Source organism: Pinus tabuliformis, chromosome 4_1 (genome assembly GCF_031772625.1).
Source record: "Pinus tabuliformis cultivar Carrire ecotype Pingquan chromosome 4_1, CPIR1, whole genome shotgun sequence".
Classification (NCBI taxonomy): domain Eukaryota; kingdom Viridiplantae; phylum Streptophyta; class Pinopsida; order Pinales; family Pinaceae; genus Pinus; species Pinus tabuliformis.
In genome coordinates, this window is record NC_142303.1 from 589875351 (window position 1) to 589903276 (window position 27926).

Sequence of the window (27926 nt, forward strand, 5' to 3'; positions counted from 1 at the left end):
CAACAACACGCCAAAGAAGAAAAACCTCCTTCACTTTTTACACAGGTATCATGGTTTTAGAGAAATGTCAAAATTTCAATCGCTAGATCCAAGGAGGTTGGCCAAGGCACAAAAACGAAGGAAAAGGTCCGAACACCTCCATATCTTGGCCGAGGCTTTCTTGAAGGAGCATGGCACTAAATAGCTCAGCCCCGGCACAAATTCCAAGAAATTTTGAGCATTTTGGGTCATTTTTGGTTTTTTCAGGCAAAAAACAGGTTTTGTCCCCTCAACGGGTCTCACCCCCCGCGCGACCCTTTCATTTGGCTACTTCGTTCCGGGAAAACTCAACATTTCTGGATTTTTCATGAAAAGTTACACATGATCACCCATTGCCAAGAGATTTTGTGAAGTTTTGGGCCTCCAGAAAGTCAAAAAACAAGCAAAAAATGACTTTCTGCCACATTTTTGACACACAGAAAGCAGTCTTGGGAGATTGAAATTTTGGAGGGGTAAATTACCACCAAATTCAGAAATTCCACTTGGGTTGGAAAGTAGACATCCAGACCTTTCCAACAAGCCTACTCTTGCCCCATTTGGACACCTGGAAGTACCCAAAAAGTGCTCTCAAAGGCGCGCAACCTGTCAGGATTTGGCGCGCGACCCGTCAGGCAAATTGCTCACGATTTCAACCTACAGCTCAACAAAACGTAGTTTTGACTATGTTTGACTTTTTGGAGTTGATTTTTATCCTCCTTTTTGTAAATGATGTAATTTTATGACACTTTTACACTTATGTATCTCTTCTAGAAGATTCATTCATGAAATAGGTGAAAATTAAATGAATGAATTGGTTTCCTAGCTTATAGAGGCAAGTTGTTTTGACTGCCTAGTTTTTAGTGCTTAGTTTAGAAGTGGTTGAAACAGCTCCTAGGATAGTGAGCTCGACCCCTAGAGGCAGGGAAAGATGTTAGATGATCTATATTATGTACTCTCTTGCTCATTTTCATGGTTGGACTCTTGAGGGAGAAGCTCTTATTGTATTATTCACTATATCTCTGCAATTTTTGGCAAAGGAAGATCAGGGTTTTGCAGTCCTTTTTGGGATTCTTGTGGTCACATGTATTGATGGTGTGTTTCTATTTGTACTTGTAAGTGTGTTATGTGAATCATTTCTTTACTTTTCCTTCTACAAATTAGGCAAATGAAGTGTTAAAGTAGAATTCATGACTGTCATGCTCTGCTTTTAAGTTTTCTTAATATCAATGTTTTCAACTGTTTAAGGGGAATTCAAGGTTATTGCTTGCTCTCCTTAACTCCTCACCAGTCATTCTCATCCATCTATCTCTATCAAAAGCATCAATATTGTTTCCTACCTCACCCCAAAGAACTCCCTGTGAAAACTGTGTCCAATCCCCGCACCCGAAATTGCCATTCCCCAATTTTCCACCAAAACTTTAAAAATCCAAAATTTAAACCTCTTGATCAGTTTACTAGCCTAAAATCAGTGTTTCCCTATTGGTCATCTCGCCCATTGAAGATCTTTACTGAGATAGACCGGAGAGAGCCCTCTCCTGCCCCGTAGGGCTAGCTACGAGGCTAAGTGGTTTGATGTTGCCTTGGAGTTTACCTTTCTCAGCCTGAGGTGAAATTTCAAGCGCTAACAGACTCTTCCAATTTCCGGGTTAGCTTTTACCAATTCTCCTTCTCGTAATTTAAGCTTTGACCTAGTTAGCATTCAACAACAGAATCTAGAACAAGCTTGTCTAACCTTAACAACCTAGTGCTCTGATACCACTTGATCTGAAAATGATCTAAGATAATTAATAAGGTATTACAAACTCATGTGCTGGGATGTGCCTATGTTATTTTATGCAACGGATCGATAAGATTGCGAAATACAAAGACACTGAAGCAATAAGAGAAATATAATAAGCAAACACATACACAACAAATTTAATAAAGAGTTCACCGAATACTCCTGGGCTACGTCTCCTGGTCCAACCTTCAGTGGTGGCTTCTCTATTGTGTTTTCAAAGTATGGTTTTTACAATAGTGAGCTCAATTTGAGTCTCACTTCAACAGATAATAATCAGTAGGATGGTACTTGGATTCCCCAAGTCTTTGGAGTACACAAACTCTCCTTACTGAAACTTGGCCTCTATTGGTCACAATGGTATGAGTCCAATCTAAGACTCAATACATGACAAGCATATACAGAAGAGTTTGCTTGAACCTCTCAAGCCTTCTCTGGAGTACACACTCTCTAACTCTCTCTGTTTCTCTCTTGATGTTGCCTTTTCTTCTGCAGGTTAGCTTGATTTACTTCTCTTTGTTCTCTGCTCTTTACTTCTTGCTCTCTCTTGCTTGCTTGTCTCTTTATCAGCTCTTGGCTTTAAGCCAATCTTTTTGACTGTTTGTTTCCGCTTCCCAGCTTTCTGGTTCTCCTGCCTCTATCCATTTGAATTCCTCTATTCTGCGTCATCTTCATTGTGTAACGCCTCACAGGTTGGTGGCCACCTGTTTCATAACAAACTGAGTGTCAGTTCTCTTGGAAATGTTTTAACTGCTATTATTTCCGTTTAACTCCCAGAACGCCCACGAACATGATTCTTTTGCCAACTCATCGTTCATGTTGGACTTCAAATCTTATACACTCAACCTGTTTACCCCATTGAATCCGAACATCTAGCGGATCACATTTTTGTCATTGATCTAGAGCCTCTAGATCCTATGGTCTCTGTCCATATCAGGCAGGTAAATAGCATAATGTTTACCCGTCCGATGTGAGCAGTTTTCTCTCTCTTCCATCGGACGCGTGGCACACATTGTGTGGCATCGGGTAGGACTCGGTTGAAACCGCTTACCGCTTGAAGCCCTTTCAATATTCTGCCGGTTTGTGTGGGACCCGCTTCTAACAGAATCAACGCGATATCCGTATGGTTTTATGACTTTTCAGGTCCGAGTCGCTTAGGGCTTTTCCTTCTTCTAGGGGTTTGCTTGGCGATATCAGAAACTGTCCCCATTTCTTGATATGACCTCTCGTCATGCTAATTTGTGACAACGCTCATTACCATGGGCCAAAAGTCTGCGCATTTGACCAAGGGTCCTCGTTGCTCCACGCTGACCACAAATTGCAACTAGTACGAGGATACTTCTGATAAGCTTGATATTTATAAGACTTTGAAAGTTTGGCATGAATTTACAGAGTTCATGAAAACTTAGAGAGTGTTCTAGGATCCAATTTGTATTGATATAAAATGAAAAATAAATTATTATTATTATTGGAGCATGGGTTTCATGCTCAAGTTCTTTTATTTTATAGGTCAAGCACCCATTGAGTGCTTCTAGGATTTGTCCTAGGTAGAAGAGTCATTATCATATATGGAAGACCCTATGGGCACATTGTAAATACCTCCAAGATCAAGTTGGCCTAATGAGTTGTCAAATCAACCTACATGAAGAGCTACGTCCACCCTTGAAGAAGCCTATATATAAGAGGAACTCGTCCTCCATTTGGATCATCTCACTCACTCATCTCCTGGTCATAGAAGGAAGTGCGAAGGAGAAATTGAAGAAGGAAGTGTGAAGAAGAGAAAGTCAAAGAAGTCGAAGTGTTTTTGAGCCTTATCTATTCTTTTGGGAAGGTCGAAGTTAGGATTTTACGCGTTGGATCTTCTGGGGTTTGATTTTAGAAGCAAAAGAGAAGGGAAGGCAAGTGAATGTCTCTTAGGGCATCTTACTAGCCCTAGGACTCAAGTCAAGGCAAGCGAAGACAAGAGGAAGGCTTTTAGAAGGAGATCGAAGTCTCCTAGAGAGGCAGCAACAGTTGTTGGGGAGTAGAGTTTTGGATCTACTAGGAGGTCGAAGATATTGCATCAGAAGGTTGTGTAGACTTAATATTGGAGAGTATTTTTCTGAGTCTAAGTCATGGTATTCATCAATTGAAAGATTTGTAAGATAAAGAAGAGATTTATGGGGTTTCCCCTCAAGAGGAGGGGTTTTGGCCCTGGCTTGTAGCCTATATACTATGTCATTGTTCTTACTATTTTAGTAGCTATTTGATGTATTGCACATTAGAATAATAACGAACAAAGCTAATAAGTAAAAGGTAACACAAACAGTTATCAAGTTAAGAGAATTAACATATTCATTGCCTTATTCAATTATCAACATGGTATCAGAGCTTTGGTTCTCTAAGGGCATCATGAAAATATCCTCTACAATGAAGAAGTTCATCAAGAAAATTGCAAACCATCTCAAGAAAGGTATCAAGGAAACATGCAGCTTCTTATTCTCTTCAAAGAAGGCATCAATCAATGAAAGGAATGAAGGTCTTGTTTCAGCTCTCTCTGGTACATTCCAAATCGAAGACATTTGGGTAATTGATAGTGGTGCATCAAGGCACATGATTGGTCACTCCAACCAATTGCAGACCTTATCAAAAGGAAAATCCACTTACTCTGTGGAACTTGGAGACAACAAAAGCTATCCAGTGAAGGGCATTGGATCAACTTCCATAAAACTCAAGGATGGAAGCAACATCCACCTCAACAACATTCTATTTGTTCTAGGTTTGCACAAAAATCTACTTTCTATTTCAAGTTTAGAAGATAAAGGAGATAGAGTAGCCTTCATTGATGGAAAAGTAGTTGTTTGGGGAAAAGACTCAAGCATAGATCAAGCTAAATTTATTGGTATCCAAGAAGGAAGGCTTTACAGATTAATATCTCCTATAAACCAAGCCCTAGTTCACACTGAGATTAGTCCATGCGAACTTTGGCATCGAAGATTTTGTCATCTGCATTTGAAAATACTTCCAACCAAGTTCCATAGTAGATGGAATACCGAATTTGAAGGAGGATCATGAAGGTTTCTACAAGGGATGTGCATTGGGCAAGAATACTGAGAGACCATTTGGAAGCAATGCTTCGTGGTCGAAAGAAATCTTGGATCTCATTCACTCTGATGTGTGTGGCTCTATGACTCCAAATCACTTGGAGGCCATCTACACTATGTCACATTCATAGATGATCATTCAAGAAAGACTTGGGTTTACTTAATCAAAACCAAGGATGAAATATTTACAAAATTCCAAGAATTCAAGACTGAAGTGGAAAACCTAACAGAAAGAAGAATCAAGATACTGAGATCTAATAATGGAGGAGAATATACATCCAAAGAGATTATAGCATTCTGTAAGGAGTCTGGGATTAAGAGGAAGTGGATAGTCCCATACAATCCCGAACAAAATGGAGTCATAGAAAGAAAGAATAGATCCATTGAAGAAAATGTAAAAGATATGTTACACGATCAAGATCTACCTAATGTAAAAATTTCTGTTTTCCCACCCCGGTTTTCAGTTTCTCCTTATTTCTCCCATGTAGTCAAATGCCCATTCCCATAACCATACATTTAACAGACTGAAAAAAATAAATATTTCTGAAAACACAAATTCTGGAAATTTTTCAGAATGCTGGAAATTGCAGAATTAAAAATAAGCAATCAAAAACAGCCATTAAAACACATTAAAACATTGATATTTTTGGTCAACTTGACCCTGGAAAAACCCCCTACAATTCTTGGGGAAAACTAGTTTGAGAGCTCTTCTTTATTTCTGAAAATTGCCTTTTTACAGTGAGAATTATTCAGCAAAAAATCAGCAAGCAAATTTACAACTTATCTCCTTTCCCGTGCCTCACAACAATCTAGAAATTACAGCAAACAGGACAACAATAAATGTTGTACGGCCTCCGTTTTGTGTGCAGAAAAATCAGCAAACTGCTCCTCGATTTTTGTGCAAAAATCTGCTTTTCACTATGTGCTGAATCAGCTGTACAAATCTGCTCAACTGCTGCCTTGGAATGTGTGCCAAGCTGCTGTCTCCTTCTCCTCCCTGCTCAGAAATCTCTCTTGCTCTCTTGCTCTCCTTCTCCCAATCTGCTCATGAAAGAATGAATGACCTTTTCCTCCTTTAATATAACTCCAAGTGACTTTTGGGTGATCCAAGTGACTTTTGGGTGATCTCTAAATCCAATGGCTGAAATAGATTTAGATCAATGGCTGAGATTAAATGCTCATTTAAATCTCACTTTCTATTTTTTAATTCACCCCACTTTAATAAAGACCCACTTAGTCATTTATTTCCAAAGTCATTTTTCCTTTCTAATTTTTCATTGACTTTATAAAAGTTACTTTAAAATTAGACTTAATAACTTTATCACTTAAAGTCACTTTTAAATTAGATTTAACTTTATAAAAATTATAAAGTCACTTTAGGAGAAAAATTAAATTCTTTTGGACACTTTTCCCTAGGCCAAAGATGAAAGCCTAAGGGAACCACCTGTCCTCCGGTACCAAATTTCAACACTCCCTCTTACCGAGGAAGGTGTTCCTCACCACACCCATCTTGTCTCTGAAGTAGACATGCTTGCCCCGTGGTAAGGCTTTGGTAAGAATATCTGCAACCTGCTCATCAGTGGAAATATACTCAAGCTTCACAGCTCCCTTCTGAACATAGTCTCTGATGAAATGATATCTGATCCCGATATGCTTTGACCTGTCATGAAATACTGGATTCTCCGTGAGTTTAATGCAACTCTGATTATCACAGGAAATCACTGAAGGTCTCAACGGCTAACCAAATAAGCCAAACAACATCTTGCAAAGCCAGATGGCCTCACAACTAGCTAGACTGGCTGCCATATACTCTGCTTCCGCTGAACTCAGTGCTACTGACTGCTGCTTCCGGCTGAACCATGACACTACTGCTGAACCCAACCCAAAACAACACCCTGAAGTGCTCTTTCTATTAGAAGCACAACCTGCCCAATCCGAATCAGTGTACCCTGCCAATCTCATTCCATCTCCCTGCCTGTAGTCCAGACCATAATCCACTGTCCCCTGCATGTACCGCAAAATGTATTTTGCAGCCACCCAGTGAACCTTCCTAGGCTCACACATAAACTGACTCATCGTGTTGACTGCAAAACAGATATCTGGTCTAGTGTTGACCAAATACATCAAGGAACCAATCAGCTGCCTATACAATGTGGGATCCACCAACTTGGAATCCGAAGCATGAAGCTTCTTCCAGTTGGTGATCATCGATGTTGACATGGGTCTACAATCCTCCATGTGGAATCTGCTAAGGATGTCCACAATATACTTCCCCTGCCCCAGGAAGAAATGCCCTTCCTCCTGCCACACCTCCAAACCCAAAAAGTAATGCATCAAGCCGATGTCCTTCATCTCAAACTCCGCCGCAAGATCTCTCTTGCAGTGCTCTATGAGTCTCTCTGCACCTGTAATGATCAAGTCATCCACATACAGCACCAAAATGAGAGGCTCCTCACCAATCACAATAAAGTAAAGGTTCGGATCTGCCTCACTCTTTGTGAAACCCATCCCCTGCAAGTATGCATCTATCCTGGAGTACCAAGCTCTGGGAGCTTGCTTCAGGCCATAAAGGGCCTTCTTCAGTCTGCACACATGGGACTCCTTCCCATGCACCTCAAAGCCCTGTGGCTGCTCAATGTACACCTCCTCCTGTATGAAGCCATTGAGAAATGCGGTCTTCACATCCATCTGGTGGATCTTCCAACCCATCTCTGCTGCTATCGATATAATGGAGTGGATCAAAGTATATCGAGCCACGGGAGCGAAGGTATCCTCATAATCAACTCCCTCTACCTGGGAGAACCCTCTAGCCACAAACCTCGCTTTGAATTTCTCAATGCTGCCATCTGCAGCATGCTTTACCTTGTAAAGCCATCTAGAAGTAACCACGGATTTGCCCTCAGGCCTCGGCACCACCTCTCAAACATCATTCTTCATGATAGAAGAATACTCCTCCTGCATGGCCTCTCTCCAGACCTGCTGGCTAGCTGCCTCCTCATAGCTAGAAGGCTCAGAGTCAAGGATGCTGGTAACCATCGCCATATAGCTACAAAACCTCTCAGGTGGTATACTCTCTCTGACCGGCCTCTTCGGCTCAGCAACAGATGTGGCATCTCTCAAGGTGTCCTGAAGCCACTTGGGCTTCCTCTTCCCTGAGCGCACTTCTCCCACTGGAGAATGAAACTCCTCCTCCTCATCATCATCAGTAGCCTGAACTCCTGACTGTCTGTCTGCTGTCCTCCTGCCTACACCTGAACCTGTAGAAGCTGAGGTACCGTGTGAACTGTCCATCAGTGGACTCCCTAGTGAACTTCTCTGTGAACTTCTCTGCATGCTGCCCGGAGCACCACCCCTCTGGCTCGGCGAGCCACTGCTCACTGATGGACCTGACATCCTCATAGATGTACCTCCGGATCCTCTTGATCCCTGCCCGCTGGATCCCTGCGACTGACTCAACTGCTGCTGAGGGTCTGGCTGATCTAGATACTCTAACTCCCGTGACCTCCTAAAGGCCCTGTCATCCTCGAACTTCACATCCCATCTGACAACAACTCTCCTCTGTTCAGGAATGTAAATCCGAAAGGCCTTTGAGGTCTCACTGTAGCCCACAAAGATACCCTTCTCTGCGGTGGGCTCTAGTTTGGTCCTCTTCTCCTTGGGTATATAGGAGTATGTAATGCATCCAAAGATATGAAGATGACTAAGATCAGTCTTCTTCCCAGAGAAAGCCTCCTCCGGAGTCATGTGCCCCAAGGCACGATGGGGACTCCTGTTCTGCAAGTAAACAGTTGTGTTGCAGGCCTCTGCCCACAAGAACAATGGCAACCCCTGATCATGTAACATGGCTTTGGCAGCCCCTATGATGGATCTGTTCTTCCTCTCCGCAACCCCGTTTTGCTGGGGGTTGTAAGAACAGTGAACTCCCTCCTAATGCCTGCCTTCTCACAATAGTCAACAAACTCTCCAAGGTTGTACTCTCCTCCACTGTCCGACCTCAGGGGCTTGATCTTTCGACCTTTCTGTGTCTCCACAAGAGCTCTGAACTCCTGAAACCACTTGAAGACCTCACTCTTGGTCTTCAAGAAATAAATCCAGGTCCTCTTGGAGTGATCATCAATGAATAAAACATAGTACTCATATCCACTCAAGGAACCATGAGACATCCGACCGCTCACATCGGAATGAATCAAATCAAGTATCCCCGTCGCTCTGCTGTCACTGCTGGGAAAAGGGGATTTGGCAAACTTGCCCATCGCACAACCTCTGCAAGTATCAAAGTGATCAGTACTGAAATCTGGCACACCTGTAGTGATCTCCCGCAATGTCCTCAAGGCTCCATGATACATATGTCCCATCCTGCGGTGCCAAATCTCACACAGCTCAGAACTGCTAGCTCTGCTGTCGGTACTACTACTCAATGCCAAAAGGGGCTGAAATGCAAACTTGTACACCTTTGCATGGCGTACACCTATCACTCTAGCTGAATCAGCTGGAGTGCCCCTGGGATACATCAACACCTGTCCTCCCCTGAACAATACCTCATATCCTCTGTCCTCCAAAGCTGAGATGGATATGAGGTTCTTCCTCATCCCTGGCACATAAAGAACCTCTGTCACCTTCAAGGGAGGTTTGGACTCCCTCTGAAATGTCACTGTCCCCACCCTGACTGCTCTAACAACTTTGTCATCACCGAGTACTACCTCAATATCAGTGCCACTCTCTGAAAGCTCTGAGAAGTACTCACGGACTCCTGTCATGTGATGTGAAGCCCCACTGTCCACATACCAGATACCTTAAGATGCTCCGCTAATCGAGGGAAAAGCATGCTCCCTCTGAACCTGTGTGGCAGGTGATCCTGCACTAGAGGACTCACACGTAGTGAACACAAACTCTCGGTCAAAACGACCAGCAAAGTCCTCAATCTCTGCTGAAGCTGCCACGTCCTAGTTCTTCCCCTTCTTCTTCTTCTTCTCCGGACACACAACTGCATAGTGTCCCATCTTTTGACAATTCCAACACTTCACCTTGGAATAGTCCTTCTGTGTGTTCCCCTGTTTACCTTTACCTTTGCCTTTGCCCCCACCACTGCTTGTGGAAGCCTGCTTCTTCCCTTTGCCTTTCTTGCCTCCTGCCACCAGTGCTACGTCCTCATCCTGCTCAACTGGCTTGGTTACCCCAAGCTGTCCTTTCCTGATCTCTGTCTGAATGCAATCATCCCAAAACCTCTCCCATGTGGGAAGGGTCTCACGTGCACAAACCACATCAGCAAAGTTCAACCATGAACGGGGGAGGCCATTCACTGCAATACGCACCAACTCAGTGGATGGAATGGCCTCTCCAAACGCTGCCAACTCATCTCTCGCATTGGTAATCTTTGTGAGATATCCAGCTGCACTATCATTCCCCATCTTAATGTTCTTCAGCTTCTCCTTCAGGACCATCTTCCGGTTCTCATTGGTACTCTGGTAGAGATTGGACAATGCTGTCCACATCTCATGGGCATTGCTCTTTCCTCTCACATGAGGAATGCAATGGTCTTTGATTCCGTCTAGAATCAGCCTCTTACCCTTATTGTTCTTTTTTTTATACTCAGCCAACTGAGTAACATCAGTGGGCACAACAACAGGGTTCTGTGCGGTATGCACCATGATATCCCAGACTTCTGCCTCCTCAAAGATACTCTGCATTCTCTCCTTCCAAACACTGTAATTTGTATGCCCATCCAACCTATCCTCCACCCTCAATCCCAATGACATCTTGCTGTCCTAAAACTGAAAGAATAGCACTGCTGTAGTAAAGATAAAACTGCTATTTATGAAAAAATCAGCTTGCTGGAATTTTCTGAGTGAAAAATCAGCAACTGTAATTTTTCCTTTTGTTGTCCCAAACTGCCCTTCAGCACTCAAGCTCTGATACCATGTAAAAATTTCTGTTTTCCCACCCCGGTTTTCAGTTTCTCCTTATTTCTCCCATGTAGTTAAATGCCCATTCCCATAACCATACATTTAACAGACTGAAAAAAATAAATATTGCTGAAAACACAAATTCTGGAAATTTTTCAGAATGCTGGAAATTGCAGAATTAAAAATCAGCAATCAAAAACAGCCATTAAAACACATTAAAACACTGATATTTTTGGTCAACTTGACCCTGGAAAAACTCCCTACAACTCTTGGGGAAAACCAGTTTGAGAGCTCTTCTTTATTTCTGAAAATTGCCTTTTTACAGTGAGAATTATTCAGCAAAAAATCAGCAAGCAAATTTACAACTTATCTCCTTTCCCGTGCCTCACAGCAATCTGGAAATTATAGCAAACAGGACAACAATAAATGTTGTACGGCCTCCATTTTGTGTGCAGAAAAATCAGCAAACTGCTCCTCGATTTTTGTGCAAAAATCTGCCTTTCACTATGTGCTGAGTCAGCTGTACAAATATGCTCAACTGCTGCCTTGGAATGTGTGCCAAGCTGCTGTCTCCTTCTCCTCCCTGCTCAGAAATCTCTCTTGCTCTCTTGCTCTCCTTCTCCCAATCTGCTCATGAAAGAATGAATGACCTTTTCCTCCTTTAATATAACTCCAAGTGACTTTTGGGTGATCTCTAAATCCAATGGCTGAAATAGATTTAGATCAATGGCTGAGATTAAATTCTCATTTAAATCTCACTTTCTATTTTTTAATTCACCCCACTTTAATAAAGACCCACTTAGTCATTTATTTCCAAAGTCACTTTTCCTTTCTATTTTTTCATTGACTTTATAAAAGTTACTTTAAAATTAGACTTAATAACTTTATCACTTAAAGTCACTTTTAAATTAGATTTAACTTTATAAAAATTATAAAGTCACTTTAGGAGAAAAATTAAATTCTTTTGGACACTTTTCCCTAGGCCAAAGATCAAAGCCTAAGGGAACCACCTGTCCTCTGGTACCAAATTTCAACACGTAAGCTTCTGTGGGGAGAGGCAACAAAGACAACAGTCTACATTCAAAATCGATGTCCTCATAGATCTCTAAATAACAAGACTTCGGAAGAAGTATTCACGGGGAAGAAGCCATCTTTAGATCATCTCTGAATCTTTGGGTGTCCTGTGTATATTCATATACCAAAGGACAAAAGAAAGAAGTTGGATCCTTTTGGTACGAAGGGAATATTTGTTGGGTATAATAACTCATCAAAAGCCTATAGAATCTATATGAAAGATGGGCGTCACATTGAAGTTAGTCATGATGTCATATTTGATGAGAGTATAGCATTCAAGAAGTCAAAAGAACTTTCCATAGATTCTGATGATAAAGAACTTCTGATATTTGAGGAGGAAGTTGACAAAGAAGGAGAAGGATCACACCATGAAGAATAATGGCCAAGTGAACTTGTTCAACCCATGGTCATTTCTAAAACAAGAAAAAGACCTGATTGGTTGAAATCCACACTACTTGATCCAGAAGGTCATGGGGCAGAAAAAGGATCATTTAGAGCAAGTAAGAGACCCAAGAAATATTTTGGGTATGCTGCATACATGAAAAAATTAATAGAAGCAGAACCATCCACCTTTGAAGAGGCTGTCGAACATCGAGAATGGAAGGATTCCATGAATGAAGTGTATTAATCTATAATGAGGGATGGAGTCTGGGAGATCATACCTAGGCCCGAAGACAAATTTGTGGTTACTTCTAAATGGATCTATAAGATCAAGCATGCAGCTGATGGAAGTATAGATAAGTATAAATCAAGATTTGTGGCTATAGGGTTCTCTCAACTTGAAGGCATTGACTATGAAGAAACATTTGCTCCAATGGCAAGATATACAACGATTTGATCATTAGTCTCTTTGGCAACATTGATGGGATGGAACATCCACCAAATGGATGTCAAGACAACATTTCTGAATGGCATTATACAGGAAGAATTCTATATAGAAAAACCCTTGGGATTTGAAGTCAAATATAGGAAGGCATACACTTGCAGATTGAAGAAAGCATTATATGGCCTCAAGCAACCACCAAGAGCATGGTATGCTAGAATGGATGCATACCTACAGAGAATAGGCTTCACAAAAAGTTATGTTGACTCGAACCTTTATATTAAGGTTGTAAACAATGAACTGTTGAATAAAATGTAACTAGGTTCGATATTTATACATGTAATTTTGATCTTTGTACTTGTAAAGAAAAGAAATATTGATTTTGTAAATCATATGAAAGAGTTTCTTGCTCATTCCATAAGTCTAGGAGAGTCAAAGAGTCAAAATCATGAGCCCTTTTTGAGCATATTTGTAATGTATATGAAGCTACCTAGTGTCTAAGAACAACCCTCCAAGACCAGCATAATCCTCCTGAAGACAAACAAGAAAAACAATGGAAAACTCTATCACGTTGGCTAGCAAAATAATTTAAATTGAAGTCATGTCGACAAAAAAAAGAGACACAACATATCACTTGGTTATGTCGGCTTGTTATGGAGGCATGACGACTATATATACCCACCTAAGGTCACTGCAAATGGGAGGAAAAGAATCTCACATTCTCTTAAGCAACTCAGATAAAAACAAGCTCTGCAACTTCACATATCTTGAAGTAGTATATTCTCGGATGGAATAATTAGAAGTGAGATCTCGGTGATAAGGTATAGTAATACCTTCGCATTCCACTCTGAAATCTCGGTTAAGCTCAAGGGGTTGGAACTCGGATGGGTACAGGACTATGTCTATGTTGAAATTTCTAATTCTATCTGTTAGAAATTTAATCTATATTCTTCTGGTTTATTTCTTCTACTTGTTAAATTCGAACAAGTTATTTAAAACATATAAACAACGAAATAAACACAATACAGTCTCAAAATCTACAGATCATCAGCTAAAAGAAAACAAACACATAAGTGACATCGTTATTTTTGGACAAATGTCCCCGAAAAAACCCAATGCAAGAAAATCGGTGCAGCTATTATGAGGGTTTATTATTATGTAGTATTTCCTTGAGTACAATTGGGCACCAAACTGGCTCACCCAATAGAGAAAAATAACTGGCAGCAATACCTCTCTATTTAGAAACAGGTATTCAGAAAACCTATCCCACGAAACCCTCTCCAGCGACTTTGAAGCACTGCGCTGGTCCATCTGACCTCTGCTTTAGCCCTCTGAGGTACTGCGTAGCCTTTGGGACCCTCTACATCACTCCAGCTGCTCTCTGCGTGGATGACGCAATCCCTCTAGCCTCTGCGTTCTCTCTGTTGGGCTTTGTGTGGCCTGCTCTGGCTGCTGCTTCTTGCTCTTTGCCTTTGCGCTGGTCTCTAGGCACTATCTCTGCCTCTTTGTCCAGTACTCACTGCCCCTAGTTGCTGATCACTAATTCGAATTTGCGTAGCAACCCCGCTCTAGCAAAACGAATGATTGATCACTTTGGTGTGTTCTCCAACTGACCCTCAAGCCTCCTCTTATACTTTTCTCGTGGTCCTTCAACGGTCGAGATTACATCTCTAATCAATGACTAAGATTATATTCGGCTTGATCCATGACTTTTGGAACCTTCTAACCCAATTTTATATTAATACCCTTTAATATTTTATTTTCCTAAGTTTAGACTTAGGAACTCCATTAAAAATATTAATTATTTTAATGTCTCCTTAAACGGGTAGAATCTTCCCAAACCATTTCTCAGTCTTGGAGGCCTCATGTGCTTTAGCCTCTCCACCAATTTTCATGGCTAGAGCACATCCGATGCTACCCCAAATCAACACTCCCTCTTGGCAAGGACTGTGCTCTAGTAATACTCCACACTAAGCATCGCCCCGATTATACGGCATGGTACTCGTGCTAACGCTAGGCCTCCCCGCCCAACATCCTCTCCACTGCTTTATCCTATACTATTGCACATAGCTCTGCCACTGCCACTGCTACATCCGTACGACAGCTCCCTCTGCATCCGTGCTGTTGTTGGTCCATCCTCCCAACAATACATCTGCACTGCAACCCCCTCTCATAATGTTGCATCATGCTACTGCATACTGCAAAACACTGCAACTCAGTCACTGAGAAGTAAGTAACTAATCCACCCAACTTCTAGGCTAGAAACATTCCCGATGTTGAAGCTCCCTTTATCGCTAACAAGTGCTCCCTCTATTGACCTCTGCGTTGCTGCAACAACTCCTTGCATCTCACACCGTTGCACACCTCTTTGTGCCATCCTGCATCGTTGCAACACTCACGTGCCTCTCACACTATTGCAGCCTGCTAGCCTCGTGCTGCCTAGGGACACCTGCACTATAGCACTCTGCTTCTTCATCCACATCTATCTCTACTGACATCCACTAGTCCTACTACTCTTCGGAGCTCCCGTAGCAAGGTATAATCTAAGAGGTTGGGTACTTCAAGTATCCTGCCCCTCATCGCCTGTACTCCTCCTGACTACAGCTTGATGTCTCCCCACCTCTTCTCTAGAGGTACATGAGCACTCATGGCACAATCGTCATCCTTCTCGACTTCCATCTCCGCCTTCGCTGGTGCTGCCTTATAGTTAGATGCCTCTTCCTTGTTCTTCTTCCTCGGACACTGGTTTGCATAATGACACAGTTCCCCACAGTGGAAGCACTTGACCTTAGAGAGGTCCTTCTTCTTCCGCTTCTCCTGCTTTCCAATAGATGCCAGAGCTGCATCCTCTTCCTCTTCCTTCTTGATCTGAACTCCTTTGCTTCTACTTCCCGTTTTGCTCAACCACCTGATCTCCTCTTGATGAAGAGTTTCCCTCAACTATTCCCAATCCAGAAGATCCGCCCTGCCCAATATGCTTTGGACAAATGTCTCCCACTCCTCATAGACTACATTAAGTGGAGACTGCATTAAGTGCAGTCCTTACCATTGTCTCATAAGCGCAGTCCTTACCATTGTCTCCTCATCCGGTGTGGCCCCTATGGAAGTCAGTTGGTCCTGAATCTCCTTCAACTGACCGAGAAAGTGATCTATTTGCTCCCCCTTTTGCATCTAGTATGACCGGAGCTGATTCTCAAGTAACATCTTCCTATCCATGAAAGTATGCTGGTACAATGTCTTCAAGGTGTCCCACATTTCTTTTGCTGTCTCCTTCTCGGCAATATGTTGGACCACATGATCCTTGACCCCATCAAGGATGATGCATTTTGCCTTGGCCATTGCCTCCTCGTACTTCTCATTAGCTACCGGTCAACTGGGATAGCCATTTTTCTCAAGGCGAAGCCCTTGATGTGATGTCTATCTAGAATGGACAAGATCCTGGCCTTCAAGACCACAATGTTGGTTGCCTCATCTAGCCTGTCCTGATCCCTCAACCCATTCATGGCCATCTCTCTGCTATTTTGTCGACTCCTCCGAGTCTCTCTACTTCCCTCTGGAAGTTCTCTCTTCGACTCTTGTTGAGTCTCTCTACTTCTCGCCTGGAAGTTCTCTGTTGGATTCCCTCTAAGTCACGATTTCCCTTTTGGAAATCGGCTTGCCAATTGTCAAATTGCACCTCTCCTATATTTTGTGCACCTACAACATTGATCCGGATTCCTTGGTTAGAAATCCGCCTTGGAGGAACTCCCTCTACGTTGGTTTTGCCCTGTTAGGTATTGTTCCGCCCACAGTACCCCACCAGATTTGCTCCCAGAAACTACCCATAGCTTCCTATGCCCCAACAACTGAAGGACTGAGCCTCTAGGCTCTGCGCAATCCCGGCATTAGCAAAATAACTCCCTCAGCCAACTGCGTCAACTCTCCTGGTCTCTGCGTGAGCCTCTTTCTGCCCTCCTCAAAATCTGCACTGGCCTCTCTCTGGCTCGGACTGATGACGCAGTCCCTCTGTGTCAGCCCTTCTTCTGTTCTTCTATAAGGAGCAGCTTCTGTCACTTGGGATAGTTGATTACGTTGCAAATGCTCTGCTTAGCTGATGCATTCAACTCTCCTGTGATCCGCAACCACGCATTGATACCATGTTGAAATTTCTAATTCTATCCATTAGAAATTTAATCTGTATTCTTCTGGTTTATTTCTTGTACTTGTTAAATTTGAACAAGTTATTTAAAAAATATAAATAACGAAATAAACACAATATAGTCTCATCATCTACAGATCATCAGCTGAAAGAAAACAAACACACAAGTGACACTATTATTTTTGGACAAATGTCCCCGGAAAAACCCAATGCGGGAAAACCGGTGCAACTATTCTAAGGGTTTATTATTATGTAGTATTTCCTTGAGTACAACTGGCTGCCAAACTAGTTCACCTGACAGAGAAAAATAATTGGTAGCAATACCTCTCTATTCGGAAACAAGTATTCAGAAAACCTGTCACACGAAACCCTCTCTAGTGACTCTGAAGCACTGTGTTGGCCCTTCTGGCCTTTGTGTCAACCCTTTGAGACACTGTGCAGCCTCTAAGACCCTCTGTGTCACTCCAACTGCTCTTTGCATGGATGACATAGTCCCTCTGGCCTTTGCACTATCTCTGCTGGGTTTTGCATGGCCTGCTCTGGCTGCTGCTTCTCGCTCTCTGCCTTTGCGTTGGTCTCTCGGCACTGTCTCTACCTCTCTATCCAGTACTCACTTCTCCTCGCTACTGATCACTAATTCGACTTTGCTTAGAAACCCCGCTCTAGAAAAACGAATGACTGATCACTCTGGTATGTTCTCCAACTGACCCTCAAGCCTCCTCTTACACTTTTCTCGTTGGTCCTTCAACAGCTAAGATTACATCTCTAATCAACGACTAAGATTAGATTTGGCTTGATCTATGACTTTTGGAACCTTCTAACCAATTTTATATTAATACCCATTAATATTTTATTTTTCCCATGTTTAGACTTAGGACTCCATTAAAAATATTAATTATTTTAATATCTCCTTAACCGGGTGGAATCTACTCAAACCATTTTTGGGTCTTGGAGATCTCATGTGCTTTAGCCTCTCCACCAATTTTCATGGCTAAAGCACATCTGATGCTACCCCAAATCAACAATCTCTTTGCATAAGGATCCGTCTTCAAATAATATCACTGTTATTTTAGATATTTAGATAAGTACTACTATGATGATTACATTCTCGGCATAAGTCTAAAGACAAGGGTCTGCGTGCTACTCTCTACAGTCATAACCTTAAGCATAGTTATGATCTCAATGGTGACTCTGTCTCAAGGATATAATCTCATCGAAGGGGAAGCGATGGCGAAAAACGGTGAAGATCTCGGTGGTGCGGGCACAGTGATAATCTCGTAAAAGGTGTAGTGATGATGATGATCTTAGTAGTATGAAGAAGAGGATTGATGTCTTGGTCTTGGAGTGGCTCAGTCAGTCAAGGGTCATGGTCTTGGTATTTGTCAATTGGAATCTCTAGAAGAAGTATTTAGCATGGGTTTTCCTCTCCAAGAGGGATAGGGTTTGGCCCTAGCAAAATGCCTACATCTTGTGTTCTTGTCTCTTTGGTTTTGGTAGCTATTTGATGAAATAAGAAACACACACTCTAATAATGTTAAATAGAAGATTGTGATAATAAGCAAATTAAAAATGTCTCACAAATAGTTATCAAGTCAAGAAGAATCTCATTAACTACACGTGCCTCGGATTCTTCAACATGAACCTGTAATTATTCTTCTGTATGTAGATGATCTTCTCTTGACAGGTGTAGAAGGTCGAATTGAACAATGTAAGAAGCAACTGACAACAGAATTTGACATGAAGGATCTTGGGTTGATGCATTACTATTTGGGACTAGAAGTTTGGCAAGGACCAAATGAAATCTATTTGGGTCAAGGAAAGTATGTGATCGAGATTCTAAAGTAGTTTGACATGATGGATTGTAAACCTATGACCACTCTAATGATCACGAACTTGAAGAGACCGAGGAGTTTCAAATCAAGCCTTGTGGATCCTTCCAGGTATAGACAACTTGTTGGCTCATTGATGTACTTGGTGAATATTCGACCAGACATATGTTTTGTAGTAAATGTACTCAGTCAATTCCAAGTGGAGCCGAATCATGATCATTAGATAGCAACAAAGCATATTCTGAGATATTTGCGAGGAACCATCAACTATTGTCTGAAATATGATAGAAGGAATGATGTCCAATTGATTGGTTATACAAATTCCGACTAGGGAGGCAGTGAACAGGATGGAAGAAGCACTATGGGAGGATGTTTTAGTTTAGGATCCTCCATGGTCTCATGGATGAGAAGAAAGCAAGACATCGTTTCTTTGAGTAGTGTTGAGGCTGAATATGTTGCAGCATGTGAAGTAAGCAAAGAAGCAGTATGGTTAAGGAAGTTGCTATCCGACTTGTTTGAAGGACCGATGAACCCTACAAGTGATACTTTGTGATAACACCAGTCGTATTTGTTTGTTTGAGGATCTAGTGTTTCACGAAAAGACAAATCATATCAACAACAAGTATCACTATATTCGAGAGCTAGTACAAAATGGTGTGTTGTAGCTACGATATATCTCCACTGATGAATAGGTAGCTAACATATTGACGAAATCACTTCTGAACAAGAAGCTTGTATACTTAAGGGACAAGCTTGGTTTGGTGGATTTGTCCTCCCTAATTGAGAGGGAGAGATAGAAACTACATTCTTGTCTTCACTTGGGGAGAAAGAATGGAGGATTGGGTAACCATCCGGCATTCGATACTCTTTGAGAACGTGGTAGGGCATTCAAGGCAAGAGTAGTCATGGACCAATATTATTTGAGAATTGGCTACCCAAGATAAGAATAGTCCAATGGGAGGTCATACTTTGTGAACACCCAGGTGGGGTATGTACCTTGGGAGACAATGATGATGGTGTCTACAAATCATTGGTCCCGCCAACATTATGCTCTGATCTTGTGGAGAGATAGAGTTGTTAGTCAAGGCCTTGCTATGTGACAATGTTGGTTAATATAATGCTAGACAGATGGGTTACCAATCCAGCTCTTCTTATGAGATCTCTTCAGATTGATAATAACAATGTACCTCTTATGAATAACTTCCAATTTAAGAGGGAGTGTTGAAAAATGTGCAACTAGGTTCGGTATTCATAAGTATGAAATGTATTTTTGTAAATATAACATGAAAAAGAAATTATTATTATTATTGGAGGATGGGTTTCATGCTCAAGTTCTTTTATTTTATAGATCAAGCACCCATTGAGTGCTTCTAGGATTTGTCCTAAGTAGAAGAGTCATTATCATATATGGAAGACCCTATGGGCACATTGTAAATTGTAAAGAGAAATTTATTTTGTCTTGAAAGTGTCAAAATACCTCCAAGATCAAGTCAGCCTATATGAAGATCCACGTCCACCCTTGAAGAAGCCTATATATAAGAGGAACTCGTCCTCCATTTGGATCATCTCACTCACTCATCTCTTGGTCGTAGAAGGCAGTGTGCAGAAGGAGAAATCGAAGAACGAAGTGCGAGGAAGAGAAAGTCAAAGAAGTCGAAGTGTTTCTAGGCCTTGTATATTCTTCTGGGAAGATCGAAGTTAGGATTTTCTGCGCTAGATCTTTTGGGGTTCGATTTTGGAAGCAAAAGAGAAGGGAAGGCAAGCGAAGGTCTCTTAGGGCATCTTACTAGCCCTAGGACTCAAGTCAAGACAAGAGAAGACAAGAGGAAGGCTTTTAAAAGGAGATTGAAGTCTCTTAGAGAGGCAACAATAGTTGCTAGAGAGTAGAATTGCAGATCTGCTGGGAGGTCGAAGATATTGTAGCAGGAGGCCATGGTGGACTTGATCTTGGGGGGTATTTGTCTGAGTCTAGGTCACGGTATTCGTCAATTGAAAGATATGACAAATAAAGAAGATATTTACGGGTTTTCGCCTCAAGACAAGGTGTTTTGGCCTTGGCTTGTAGCCTATATACTGTGTCACTGTTCTTACTGTTTTGATAGTTGTTTCATGTATTGCACATTGGAATAATAGAGAACAAAGCTAATAAGTAAAAGGTAACACAAACAATTATCAAGTTAAGAGAATTAACATATTCATTGCCATATTCAATTCTCAACAGTTCCACCATCACGCATTCATGCTAAAAACCAGATCAAAGAATCTACCATGGTCTTGCATATACTATGCATGCGATTGATCAAATGCTAGACTTAGATTACATCAGAACCTGGGCCAAAACATATATTAAAACCACAACACCACAAACACTAGATCACAAACTTCATATCGCAGTCTGCTCATTCAAGCCGATCTTAAGGAACAATTGGAGAATATCTTCGTTGTTTCTCTCACTTGTCCCCATTTTCCTAATAGAGGTGTCTTTGCACAAACTAGCAGGCCTTTCAAATAGGAAAAATATAGAGGGCACAACAACACCCTAGGACAGGGGCCCACTGTCACCATAGCCTAAGTCCCCTTCTATTTTTGGATTTTCATCGACAGGAGGGGTCCTAGTATTCCTCACTATGATAGGCTTGGAGTGAGGTAAGGTGGCTCATTCATTATAAAGGTTAAACAATAGCGTGAGATTTAGGAGAAGCTAGTAAGACTTTCCATGAAAAACCCCTTGAAAAGAAGGCTACACGAGACCTAAGGTTGAGATATTTAACAAGATATGAGTTCATCCAAGGCCAGGGTAGACAAGAGAAAAGACAATTTATGATTTACTCCAACGAGTACTAAAGAAAATGCCTTAAGTGAAATCCTGAAATTGAAGAATTAGCTTCTAGGGTTCCCTCTTGGTGTGATGGCTAGGGCATCAAATTTCTTGAGATTCCTCCATGGGAAATCCACCAAAATTTGCAGATCACTAGAGGAGATGCCAAGGAAGAGTTCTATCCAAGCGAAATTCAAAATTTTTCATCGACAGGAGGGGCCCTAGTATTCCTCACTATGATAGGCTTGGAGTGAGGTAAGGTGGCTCATTCATTATAAAGGTTAAACAATAGCGTGAGATTTAGGAGAAGCTAGTAAGACTTTCCATGAAAAACCCCTTGAAAAGAAGACTACACGAGACCTAAGGTTGAGATATTTAACGAGATATGAGTTCATCCCAGGCCAGGGTAGACAAGAGAAAAGACAATTTATGATTTACTCCAACGAGTACTAAAGCAAATGCCTTAAGTGAAATCCTGAAATTGAAGAATTAGCTTCTAGGGTTCCCTCTTGGTGTGATGGCTAGGGCATCAAATTTCTTGAGATTCCTCCATGGGAAATCCACCAAAACTTGCAGATCACTAGAGGAGATGCCAAGGAAGAGTTCTATCCAAGCGAAATTCAAAATGCCCTCCCTTAAGGGATTTCGCACCAAGCCCTCGAGATGCCTCCTTATCCTTAAAGAGATGAGGAAAAGAGGTGAAAAGAGAGATGATTTATTAGTTTAAGAGTGATCACCAAGGATTTTAAGACCAGTGCCTAACAATTGGGAGAATTGGAGTCAAAGATAACCTTGATATGGCAATTTGCTTTTCAACGAGACCTAGAAGCAACTTCGCTACCCTAAATGAAGCAGCTACACAAAAATTCTAGATATTTATACTTTGATGACACTTGTTGGATTTTCAAGGATGCAAAATGCAATAAAACCTCTAGGAACATTCATTCATTCATTATCCATAAATAACACATGCATAATTTCCCAATAGTTTCAATGCTTAAACAAAATTTCATCAATTAGGGCACATAAATAACCATGAGATAATATTTTGTGCATTAGACATTAATCAAAATCAGAAATATAGCATTAAGTATCACTTACAAGATAATGAAGAATATATCCATCCATCACAATGCCAAAAAGAAGCTCTAAGAGATTAGCGAAATTAACTAAACATCAAAATTCATCCAACTCATCCAAATTCATCCTCAAATTGCAGGTCTAAAATTCTCAAAGAGATATATCAAAATTCCTAGTGTGATGCTAGGAAGAGACTAGCTCTCTCCTACTTATACAAATGCTAAGGGTCCAAAATATGAAAGATAAAGCCCCTTTTTTCCCTAATGTGCTAAGTAACCCACCGATGGTTACAAGCCAACCATGATAGCTCAAGAAATAAATCGAATTAGCCCTCTTAAGGCCATGCAAGGCTGATGTGGAGGCCTAGAGGGGTGGAGTTGAGGCCTCATGTGCTAAGGATGAGAGTGAGGGCCTAAAAAAAGATGATGAAAAGGGGGATGCCCTCCATATGTTGCAAAACATCTCCAAACCCCTATTTGGGCTTTGTGGGCTCCAAATGGGTTTCATGGGTCTCCAACTAGCTCAATATCAAGTTGATGCTCCATCAATGAGGGCTAGAAGATGACACATGCCCTCCCATCTCTCCCTAGGAAAGACATAGCCTCCTCTAGGCCCTGAATCAACTGCCAAGTGTTGGGTGCAATGTATAGTTGGCTAGGAAACGTGGTCGAAGTGCATCGCCATCTTTAAATAACTAGGGCACAAGCAAGCAAATGGTGGTGCTAAAGAAGCCTATGGTGTGGAAATCAATGCTCTACATTGATGGAGGCCCATGGCTTTCAACGCTCACCCTACAAATGTCATTGTGATCCTCTGGAGGGCTTGGATCTCGTATAGGGAGGCCAAGCCTAAGATGAAAACCCACCTGCAATCCTATATAAGATCCAATGCATTTCCTCACCTTCCAATACAATGATTCGTTAGTGCAATTGAGTAATTAAGCTTGCAAATCAAGGGCATAAGTGGACACTTCATAGTGGGTTTCCCTTCCAAATTTGGGGTTTTAGACATGCACTGGCGTTACCTTCCTTGGAAGAAGAGGTTAATGAAGGACCCTATTAGGTGGTTTCAACATCTAAGAGAATGACAGGTCCAATGTACACCCATCAAGTTGCAAGTGTCATGTGAAATAATGATGGAATGAAGTAGGAACGTCAACAAGGCTCCAAGCCACATGCATTGGTACAAGGGTAGTTATGATGAAAAAAGCCCACACCTTGGGTGTATGAATGTAAGAAGAGAGCATTCGAGGTACATGAGTTGTCTCGGCCTTTGTTTTTCCACCCTTCTTCATTTTCCTTTTGCCTTTTATCAATTTTTCTTCATTTTACTGCTCGGGGGTTCAAAGGGGATGAGAGCATGATGTGTATGATGTAGCAGTGATTACTTTGTTAAGGTGGGGCAGTTCATTTCCCAATAGGGGTTGGAACATTCATGGGTTTCTTAATGATGAAAGAGGCACTCGCAGGGGCCCAAGGAACCAAGGTGATGGCCATAATGATAAGTGGTAGAGCTCATGTTTGCCTTTTGCCCACGTATTAACTTTTATTTCCCCGGCCATATTTTGCATTTTGTGGTACATTTCCTATTGTATGTGGTCATATTATGTTTTTTTCTTTCTTTTTAGTTGCATCAACCTTTGGGGCATTGTTCTAGGCTCAATCTAAGATGTGGACAAGGGGAAAGGGAGACTAACACCTTGTGGACCCAATAGACAAATGTGAACCTAGATAGGAAAGATGTGAAAAGGGGCTTGTAATAAGCGGAAGGGAGTGAGATATATGGTGTCGAGAAGCAGAACAACGCAACCAAAATCAAATTCTCCCATGTAGTGTCACTCCTAAAGCTAGTAGCCAATAAAGGAGATCCCACGAGACTAGGATACAAAATTAACCCCTAAGTTGAGGTAAGGGAACAAGTGTACAATCAAAGCCCTTCATTCTTCCAAGTCACCAAATAATCCATGCCCAAGTGTGCTCGAGAAAAAAATGCATAAACACCCAATTACATAATGGAAAATCATACCTTTGCAGTTGGATGGCCCACCTTTAAATATACAATCATGGCAGATGAGCGAGGGTACACAATAGCAGCTCAGGTGGAGGAGAATGGTAGCACATCAAGATATCAGGTGGCTACAAGGGGTTGTTCGCTAGCGGTTGAAGACAAATCTAGGGGAGAAATTCTCCTATAGGGGTCACCCATTGGTGGTGGGTTAACAAGAGGCACACAAAAAATATCGTAGATGTTGACTGAGCGGATTGTGTCTCTTCAAAGGCTACTCTTATCAACCAGCTCTGAGACCATGTTGATTTTTCTACAATAAACACAGTAGAAACCAATTTTCTGATTTGATAATTACTTCTAATGATCTTCAATTAATTTATCATATGTCACGTATCATTAAACAATTATACACAGAAAAATATTTTCTACAATAGACACAATAGAAACCATTTTTATGATCTGATAATTACTTCTAATGATTTTCAATTAATTTATCTTGTGCCACATATATCATTTAGCAATTATACATAGAGAAATCTTAACAATAAAGAAGTAGAAACAATAAAGATCATAAAGAGATAGCCATGTACAACAGAGACAACAAATTTTCCTTGGAAACCCAAACTTGGGGGAAACCCAATGACTCTTCTAAAGTGAGCATGTGACAAATAAAGTGTCACATCATGTATATATATACAAGTCGAATGGTTGCATTTACCACAAGGGACACACCCTTTCATGGTGGGGCTGACTTGTCCCTTTTGAGCCTATATGAAACCCAAAAATAAAATTTATTTTATTTTAATTTCCATATTTTTTCTAGGCCAACTTAGGAGGTCTATTGGCATGCGGGAATACCTCCCATTGCTACACAAAAATCAACAGTACCTTGGATTTAGATTGTGATACTAAGGAGCATTTGAGAAGAGGTAAGTTGAACAAATATGAAATTTCATATGATCAACTTAATGTAGTAATTTTCATGAATTGAATAACGTGGTCTGGACTCATGCAATTTGTACAACATTTCTTTTGGCATGATAGAAATAACAATATATTTGTGAAAATGGTGCAGGATAACCAGCGTAAACAGAGCTGAAGAAACAAAGAACAAAGCCCCAGCTCAGTCAGTAAAATGTGCTCCTTTTGTATGCATTACCTTGTAGTTTAAGGTGTACGAATGGTTAATGAAAACAATTCACGAACAAAGGTCCAAGCATATCTTGCACCCACACTTGTCATATACAATACGGAACACATTATGAAAGCGTTGGCTTGGGAGTGTTGTGGATAACAGTTCAAGTATTGTTATGCTGACTACAAATAAAAAGGTCAAGATGGAAAACTCTGTATGCTAGGAACCCAAGCAGATTGATAGGAAACCGTGGCATATGCCTTGATAATTTTAATTCCACACTCATACCTAATACCAGCGCTGAATGGTTGCAATATTTACCATGCATTCCTGAAAAGTTTAGCGAGGCTTTATCAGGTTGTTTTATTTCCTTGAGAATTTGAGGTTGTGCCATTGAAATCACGAAAGGGACTTCAGGAAAGTGTACATATTGATAATTTGTAGTGCCTTTTTCCTTCTTTGAAATATGGATCTCTTCTTTCATGCTGGCCATGTGTCTCTCTTATGTAACTATGTAAACAGACAGGTCTCTAGATCTATTACTTTCCTTTCATCATCCAACTGACAGATTTGTCTTGTGCATCACAGAAACTCAGTTCAAAAGTCAACTACGATGTACTGGAAAAGCTATTTGAGGACAACGTATGTTCTTCAAACCTCTGTAAATTATGTTGAGATCTTTATGTTATTTTTGCATATTTTTAATGTTTATTTGTTGTTCTACTGATCGGCAGAAAAAGAATGGTACAGAGATGTCAAATGCAAAAGAAGATATACAGAATGACTCAATTGTGGAAAATGGGAAGTTCTGTCGCACGGGCTGAAGGGGAGGATGCTAATCTCCAAATCCCGAGAAGACAGACTATTTACAATGAAATTAACCCGGGAAAAGTTACCAAATCTGAAGAGGCAACTGACCCAAAAATGGAAGATGAAGCCGAAGGTGAGGATTTTGACATTCCAGATCAGGATGTGGTAGATCACGAACAGTTCCATGCTTATGGGCTACAGTATGAACATGAAGACGAATATGACTATGAAGAGTACTGAATTTATATGACATCTTATTTCAGGGAGGCAAATAATCTTAGACCTTTGTACAACCAATAATCTCCAACATTGTTCATCTGGACAGGTCGGTTTGTACATGATGTAGGAAGGGAATGAGGGAAGGGGTGGTTGCAAGAAACAGATATGTCTAGTAGCTTCAGCAATCCAGGACATGAAAGAATCCTTATAATGCCTGCCAAAATATTTGGATGTACATATTTTGTCAGCCAGAATTTCTGTTACTACATGTAATAATGGATGTATTGATTTCCATCTCCTTGTGATGGTTAGCTACATGCCATAAGATAGTGAGAAAGGAGTTCCTTTCTCACGGATATTCATCTGCAATTTGAAACTCACATGAGCCAAGTATGTATTTGAGGATCTGGGCTCTTTTTATTTCCTTGTTGCCCATATCCTCAGTTTCAGTACTTCAAAGGCTAGTTGAAATCCCGTGCCTTTTGTTACCTCACTTAGCATGGTAATAGAGAGATTCTAGCACAGTCCTAGCAGTGGAGTCCAGAATCATCTTGGGACCCAAGGGCTGATTAATTATATCGATGTACAATGTTTGTTCCATAAAATGCAGTCTCATTGAAATAAATTTGGTGGCAAACCAAAAGGGTTGATTTTGAGCTATGAAGTATGATGTTAATATTTGCATTTATCAAATATTTATTGAAACAAGCATGGTGAGTCTAACAGCATGGAAAGTCTAGGAGCAGTATGTGGAGCTGCTACACTAGATTGCCTTTGTTTCACTATAACATAACCTATAAAATAAACAGATCTTTAGAATTCAAAATGGAATCATGTTGAGGGTAAAACAAAAGTCCAGCATTTTGAGATAAGAAGAGTTAATGTAGGAGATATCCTGGGAACATTTATTCATTATTGAAGCGAAAGCATCCAAGTGAGATATGGAATCTCAAGGAAAACACAAAATCTCTTGAAATGATGTTGTTTATTATATTTTATTGGAAAATGCTTACCTTGATTAAATATAAAGCATCAGTGTAGATCCATATAACTTCAGATTTTTATGAGCCAAGAGGGATCAAATCCCTTACGGTATAAACATTTTCTCAAGTTTTTTCAATCCAAGAAAAGCTTTCACTTTGAGAAAGTTGATCTATATCCATGCATAATAGATCTGGTTTTAAGATAAATTTACACTAGTTCTTTATATAT

The 27926-nt window shown here is 41.0% G+C and overlaps 1 protein-coding gene across 6 annotated transcripts in view; it reads left to right on the forward strand.

The window, feature by feature from the left end:
- LOC149177346 (uncharacterized) overlaps positions 1-27365 on the forward strand; it is a 207905-nt gene extending 180540 nt beyond the window's left edge. For 5 of the 6 annotated variants that reach the window (XM_089423391.1, XM_089423394.1, XM_089423396.1 and 2 more), the window contains 2 exons: positions 26274-26327; positions 26420-27364. In XM_089423391.1, coding sequence (XP_089279517.1) covers positions 26299-26327; positions 26420-26735 — 345 coding nt within the window. In that variant the 5' untranslated portion in view covers positions 26274-26298 and the 3' untranslated portion in view covers positions 26736-27364. Of the gene's footprint in view, positions 1-26273; positions 26328-26419 lie in introns of all 6 variants that reach the window. The other variant, XM_089423392.1, reaches the window with a different exon arrangement.
- Positions 27366-27926: the final 561 nt, after the last annotated feature.